The sequence below is a fragment of the Triticum urartu genome, chromosome 5A (genome assembly GCF_056163025.1).
Source record: "Triticum urartu cultivar PI428250 chromosome 5A, HENAU_Tu73, whole genome shotgun sequence".
NCBI lineage: Eukaryota > Viridiplantae > Streptophyta > Magnoliopsida > Poales > Poaceae > Triticum > Triticum urartu.
In genome coordinates, this window is record NC_141877.1 from 549,689,323 (window position 1) to 549,696,854 (window position 7,532).

The window sequence follows — 7,532 nt, forward strand, 5'->3', positions numbered from 1 at the left end:
AACCATTTGTCTAAAAAAATATAAATGTTTTTCTAGGAACAAAGGTAACTACGATTGTTTTATGCATTTCTAAACAAACCGCATCGAAACACATTGTAGTACTAATTAATGAAATTACGATAATTATCAGAAGAGCTTTACATACACACAAAACAGGACGGTTGATTCGTGGCGCGTTACGGGGTTCATTTGTGCATGTGGTGGTAAAATTGACAAATTTGACCCGTGGACAAAATTAAATCACAGAATGAACTGCCCGTGAAACTATTTCATGCGGCTGACCTTTTTGTGTGGCGTCCGACACGAAGACGCCACACTACACTGTGCAACGTCTTACAGATAGACGCTACATGCCTGGCCAACGTCGCACCCGTGTGATCCGAAAATTACTAAGTCAGTGTGCACCGCCTGAGAGCTAGACACCACACTATACAGTGTACGCCTAGCTTCTAGGCGTTGCACTAGCGGTTGCTTCATTTTATAGTGCAACCACTAGTGCAGCGCCTGAGAGCTAGGCGCCACACTATAGACTTAGCAATTTTTAGGCAGTCCGGGGTGCAACGCTGGCCAGGCGTGTAGCGCCTGTCAGTCAGGCGTTGCACAGTGTAGTGTGGCGCCTTCGTGTCGGGCGTCACTCAAAAAGGTCAGCTGAATGAATTTTTTTTAAAAGCAGTTTATTTTGTTAAATGATTTTATCCACAGGTCAAAATTGTCAAGTTTGCCGCATGTGGTGGCGCCTTGGGTTGTCGGTGATCATAAGATGATATAATAATATCATGCATACGATAGTAGTGTACGATATTATTTATGTAATGCATAATATTATAGGTTATTATTTTTTATTATATTATTAATTGTAATGCATGACACAAAATAGTATAACATTCAATATGATACGGTATCATGATATGATATCACGCGCTCTTTTTCCTCATTTGATTGTGTGTCACATCATTAAAAAACCTAGTTGGCATGCATGTATGCCGTATATTTTACTTTCATTAGGGGCAGCCCCAGTGCTTTATACGGCACACAGAAATCAAATACGCTGCCAAATACACTGACCACGCGGATCCCAAATTCCCAGTGGTGCTTGCACGGCCTCGATTCAGGCCTGCCTAATGCTCGGCCTCTACTGGCATTTTTCCTACTACGGTGTCCCTATTGTGAAAATTGCCAATGGAGACCGAGCACTCGAAGGCCTCTTATATATGCAGGGTAGACCAGGAAAGACCGAGAGAAGCTGCAGATGGCGAAGCTCGAAGGCGGCAGCAAGGATGTTGACGAAGCCATGGAGAAGTGGCACAACGGTTCCTTGAGCCACCGGCTGTACGACGTCTTCACCGTAGCCGGCCTCCGCGTGGAGGCCATCGAACCCGGCCGCCTCCTCTGCTCCTTCATGGTCCCTGCTCGCCTCACGTCGGTACGTAGTCCTAGCCACGGCCGTGCTCGCGGGAGTAGTGTATGCAGGAGCGTTGAACTGAAAATCGTGTATACCTGTGTGGCTGCGTGTGCATGTCCGGCGTATGCGAAGAGCGCCAGCAACCGTATGCAGGGAGGCGCGGTGGCGTCGCTGGTGGACCTGGTGGGGTCTGCGGTGATCTTCGCGGGCGGCTCGCCGGTGACGGGGGTCTCGCTGGATATCACCGTCTCCTACCTGGGCGCCGCCCGTGCAAACGTACGATACGAGTGCATGTCTTCCTGCATTTCATGTATACATATACTATAATCTTCCTTGTGACTAACAAACGGAAGCATGCAGGAGGAGATCGAGATCGATGCTCGGGTGCTCGACATCGGCGACAAGACGGGGTGCGTGACCGTGGAGGTGAGGACGAAGGACAACGGCCAGGTGCTCGCGCACGGCCGCCACACCAAGTATCTCGCCAATGTCTCCAGTAAACTCTGAGGGTCCTTTCCCATCCTTGAAGAGCTGAAGTGTATACACATAAAACGGTTGTCTTTGCTAGCCAGCTATGTTGATGTTCTAGCGGGCACGGAATATTCCATGCATCAATCCGTCGTTCGTGATTGCTTTCAGATTCATGTTTTCTTTTTGTCAAATTTTATCTCGTTTCAAAATTTATCATTTGTTTTTTCTTGTTTCAATGTTTACCATCATGTTTTATTGTGTGTCAATAAAAAAGAATGCACTTATTTTCTTATCAGATTTGCTGATACACGATGACACACAGTGGGATATTAAGATACATTTTGGAACAAGAAAAAAAGCCAATGCAATGCTTTGAAACAGATAAATTCTAAAAATAAAATAAAAATGGAATGAATCTCAAATCAGCCACGGACGGTGAATCCATACACGGGATACCCGATGCGCGCTAGAATACAAGTCATTCTGCCGTGCATGGATCCACCGTCCCAGAGCGTGATTACTTTAGCAGTAGAATGACGTTTATGTTGATGCAATGTATAACAAGGTATGCATGCATGTATGTATGTACTGTATGTGCTAATAAATAAAGGACATGACTGGACCGCGAACGACCAATCATGGACCATGAGGTGTCGGTGTGATCCACCGCAGCATGGAATCTGATCACACAGTCAGCAGCGCGTAGCGCGGCAATCTGTTTTGCCGGTATATGCGTTGTACGATTTTGGTAAATACAAGAGTGTGTGGTGTAAAAAGAGGACTGTATGGCATGTTGACCTACTCATATACTCTCTTCATCCGAAGAAGCTTGTCCCTTAAATGAATGTATCTAGCATCAAGTTATTGCTAGATACATTCATTTAAGAGACAAATTTTTTCGACAGAGGGAGTACATGATCATCCTTTGGTTCATAGGATAAAAAAGTCATAGGAATAGAAAAGTCATAGAAAATGAGACGACATGTATCTGAAATCTTATAAATAGGAATAGAAAGGAAGATGCCCTTTGGTTTACATCATAGGATATTTTTTTCCCATTGAGTCTAGGTTAATGTTTATTTTCCTATGAAATGTGGCGGATAGAAAGAATTCCTCCATAGGAATAGGATTCTATTCCTACAAACCAAAGAACTCTAAAAGATTTTTTCCTGTACCAATCGTATCTTATGAGATTCCTGTAAAATTCCTACAAACCAAAGGAGACCGATGATTAAAGGTGTGAAAAACGATTTACTTGATCATAGTCCTACTCTTGTCTATTAAGAACGGTTACACTTAGAGAAGAAAGGGAACCTCGAGATCATTAGGGCATCTCCAATGTCGATCCTCAAACCGCCCGCATACGTTCGCATCATGTTGTCCGGACCGCAGATGTCATCCAACGCGGTTCTGTATCAATCCGCAACGTTGTCTGGACATACTCTCTCTCGTAAATTGGAGACAAGCGTGGGGGGCTTTGCCGGGCATCCGGACAATACCCACGTCCGCTTCTGACCACTCTGGCCCACCCAAACCCCTCCCTTGCCCGCGCACTACACGTTTGAAACGGTCAGCGTTACTCCAGAGCATCAGCGCCCGCATTCATGCATGGCCAGAACGGACGCGACCGCTCACTGGCGCTGGCATTGAAGCGGCGTGGCGGCCTAGAGAGCGCCGCTCCCGCCGCTTCCCGGTGCAGGCGACTGCTACGTGACGGGCGCCCATCCGCCCTTCTGCCTCCCACAATAAGGACACACGGTTGCCGAGGCGGCTACTCCGGCGCCACCCGTTTGTCACTCTGTCGCCCATCATTGCTATATAAACTGCTGCCCCGGCCATTGCCGTAGTCATCCACATCTGATCCCTCTCCACACCACTCCCACCATGGATTCCTCCCGTGCCAAAGCTCCCTGGGACGGGCTGATGCAGGACCAAAAGAAGGAAATGGCTGCCATTGTTGCTGGCTGGCTGGCCGACAGGCAGCCGGAGGACGACAACGTCCCAATGGAGGATGTGACCGACGACGAGGCGATGCCATCCTCCCGCGCCATAACCATCGGCAAGGTATGTGTCCATTACATGGACATGGTGCAGGAGGAGCAGTTCCAGGAGGCGGAGACCGCCGCCGCTCACAACCATTGACTCCTCCAACACCACCTGCAAGCACAGGAGCAGCTCACCGCCAGTTGGCCGCATCGGACGCAGACGTGACGGAGCAGGCGACGCTGCTCGACTCCTACATGGTGGCACCACCAACAAGCGGCGGAACTGGTGGCGCCTACAAGGAGTGTGGTGAAGCGGTGTGCGGTGAGACCGACGATGAGGCCGAAATTGCTAGCTCCGTTGAGGCCGTGCCCCACCACCACGACCACGAAGCAGGTACGACCGCGGCGCCGCGAGCAGTGAGGAAAAGTAGTGCATGGTAGGTCACCGACAGTCGAGTCCCAAGAAGGCCACCACTCCTCCTCTCCCGTCGACGTCAAGCTTGGTGGGCTCAACATCGGCGGCCGATTAGTCGCTTGGCGGCAACGTGGCGGCGGACAGCTTCAGTTCCCGAGGCTTCAGGAGGCGGAGCTGCAGAACTGGAGAAGGCAAAACTTCAGTTCTCAGGGCTCATGGCCGGACACGGGGACCAGGCACTGGTGATCATAGATTAGGTGTATTAATTATACCATCAGAGTCGGACGAGCACCGCTTAGTTGATGTAAATGTAATGAAATCTGATATGTTATATGAAATCTGGCCGTGTTTGAACGAATTTCTTCCATTTAATTTGAATTGTTGACCAGATGTATGAGGCAGCATTGGATGGTGGCCTCCCGCATCTGTGTTCATGGACTGGTCCACTGTCCGCAGATAAATACGGAAGAAAATTTACGGGTCGCCATTGGAGATGCCCTTAAGACCTTATAAGTAAGAAGTCACCCTTGGCACAAGGGTAGACAACAAAAAGGTTGCATGTTGCCGACCTTTTTCGATAAAGGGCACTTTTATTATCTCAAAATGTAGCATTAAGAGAATACAAAACATTATGAGTAACATCCGGGCTCTGCATAACTAAGATGCGCACAACCCACCTAAAGTCCGATAAAAAGAGAAAAAACCGACAAATGGGCGACAGTAGAGTCATATAGACCGACACTATGCCTATATCGAAAGGGGTGGTGGACCGATCCGAAGATTATGCTGCCACCCATGTTGGGTAAAATGTTGGGGAACGTGGTAATTTCAAAAATTTCCTACACACACGCAAGATCATGGTGATGCATAGCAACGAGAGGGGAGAGTGTGATCTACGTACCCTTGTATACCGACAGCGGAAGCGTTATCACAACGCGGTTGATGTAGTCGTACGTCTTCACGGCCCGACCGATCAAGCACCGAAACTACGGCACCTCCGAGTTCTAGCACACGTTCAGCTCGATGACGATCCCCGGACTCCGATCCAGCAAAGTGTCAGGGAAGAGTTCCGTCAGCACGACGGCGTGGTGACGATCTTGATGTACTACCGTCGCAGGGCTTCGCCTAAGCACCACTACAATATTATCGAGGACTATGGTGGAAGGGGGCACCGCACACGGTTAAGAATATGATCACACGGATCAACTTGTGTGTCTAGGGGTGCCCCTTGCCCCCGTATATAAAGGAGGGCGCGCCAGGAGGAGTCCTACTCCCACCGGGAGTAGGATTCCCCCCCTTTCCTAGTTGGAATAGGATTCGGGAGGGGAAAGAGGAGAGAGAGAAGAAAGGGGGGGGGCGCCGCCCCCCTCTCCATGTCCTATTTGGACTAGGGGGGAGGGGCGCGCGGCCCAGCCCTGGCCACCTCTCCTCTCTTCCACTAAAGCCCACTAAGGCCCATATACCTCCCGGGGGGTTCCGGTAACCTCCCGGTACTCCGGTAAAATCCCGATTTCACCCGGAACACTTCCGATATCCAAATATAGGCTTCCAATATATCAATCTTTATGTCTTGACCATTTCGAGACTCCTCGTCATGTCCGTGATCACATCTGGGACTCCGAACCAACTTCGGTACATCAAAATGCATAAACTCATAATATAACTGTCATCGAAACCTTAAGCGTGCGGACCCTACGGGTTCGAGAACAATGTAGACATGACCGAGACATGTCTCCGGTCAATAACCAATAGCGGAACCTGGATCCTCATATTGGCTCGTACATATTCTACGAAGATCTTTTATCGGTCAGACCGCATAACAACATACGTTGTTCCCTTTGTCATCGGTATGTTACTTGCCCGAGATTCGATCGTCGGTATCTCAATACCTAGTTCAATCTCGTTACCGGCAAGTCTCTTTACTCGTTCCGTAATACATCATCTCAAAACTAACTCATTAGTTGCAATGCTTGCAAGGCTTATGTGATGTGCATTACCGAGAGGGCCCAGAGATACCTCTCCGACAATCGGAGTGACAAATCCTAATCTCGAAATATGCCAACCCAACATGTACCTTTGGAGACACCTGTAGAGCACCTTTATAATCACCCAGTTACGTTGTGACGTTTGGTAGCACACAAAGTGTTCCCCCGGCAAACGGGAGTTGCATAATCTCATAGTCATAGGAACATGTATAAGTTATGAAGAAAGCAATAGCAACATACTAAACGATCGGGTGCTAAGCTAATGGAATGGGTCATGTCAATCAGATCATTCATCTAATGATGTGATCCCGTTAATCAAATAACAACTCTTTGTCCATGGTTAGGAAACATAACCATCTTTGATTAACGAGCTAGTCAAGTAGAGGCATACCAGTGACACTCTGTTTGTCTATGTAATCACACATGTATTATGTTTCCGGTTAATACAATTCTAGCATGAATAATAAACATTTATCATGATATAAGGAAATAAATAATAACTTCATTATTGCCTCTAGGGCATATTTCCTTCAGTCTCCCACTTGCACTAGAGTCAATAATCTAGATTACTCAGTAATGATTGTAACACCCATGGAGCCTTGGTGCTGATCATGTTTTTCTCGTGGAAGAGGCTTAGTCAACAGGTCTGCTACATTCAGATCCGTATGTATCTTGCAAATCTCTATGTCTCCCACCTGGACTAGATCCCGGATGGAATTGAAGCATCTCTTGATGTGCTTGGTTCTCTTGTGAAATCTGGATTCCTTTGCCAAGGCAATTGCACCAGTATTGTCACAAAAGATTTTCATTGGACCCGATGCACTAGGTCTGACACCTAGATCGGATATGAACTCCTTCATCCAGACTCCTTCATTTGCTGCTTCTGAAGCAGCTATGTATTCCTCTTCACACGTAGATCCCGCCACGACGCTTTGTTTAGAACTGCACCAACTGACAGCTCCATCGTTTAATGTAAACACGTATCCGGTTTGCGATTTAGAATCGTCCGGATCAGTGTCAAAGCTCGCATCAACGTAACCATTTACGATGAGCTCTTTGTCACCTCCATAAATGAGAAACATATCCTTAGTCCTTTTCAGGTATTTCAGGATGTTCTTGACCGCTGTCCAGTGATCCACTCCTGGATTACTTTGGTACCTCCCTGCTAGACTTATAGCAAGGCACACATCAGGTCTGGTACACAGCATTGCATACATGATAGAGCCTATGGCTGAAGCATAGGGAACATTTTTCATTTTCTCTCTATCTTCTGT

At 47.7% G+C, this 7,532-nt stretch overlaps 1 protein-coding gene across 1 annotated transcript; it reads left to right on the plus strand.

Moving 5' to 3' along the window:
- The first annotated feature begins 1,203 nt into the window (after positions 1–1,203).
- LOC125556624 (uncharacterized) lies at positions 1,204–2,159 on the plus strand. The gene is made up of 3 exons (XM_048719310.2): positions 1,204–1,423; positions 1,535–1,678; positions 1,763–2,159. The coding sequence occupies exons 1-3, from the start codon at positions 1,250–1,252 to the stop codon at positions 1,907–1,909; spliced, it is 465 nt and encodes a 154-aa protein (XP_048575267.2). The 5' UTR covers positions 1,204–1,249; the 3' UTR covers positions 1,910–2,159.
- The last annotated feature ends 5,373 nt before the right edge of the window (positions 2,160–7,532 follow it).

Bases quoted from the DNA above. Each gene is read 5' to 3' on its own strand.
- LOC125556624 (XM_048719310.2), top strand. From the start codon at position 1,250: ATGGCGAAGCTCGAAGGCGGCAGCAAGGATGTTGACGAAGCCATGGAG. The intron at 1,424-1,534 runs GTACGTAGTCCT...GCGTATGCGAAG, and splicing joins TCCCTGCTCGCCTCACGTCG to AGCGCCAGCAACCGTATGCA. The intron at 1,679-1,762 runs GTACGATACGAG...GGAAGCATGCAG, and splicing joins TGGGCGCCGCCCGTGCAAAC to GAGGAGATCGAGATCGATGC.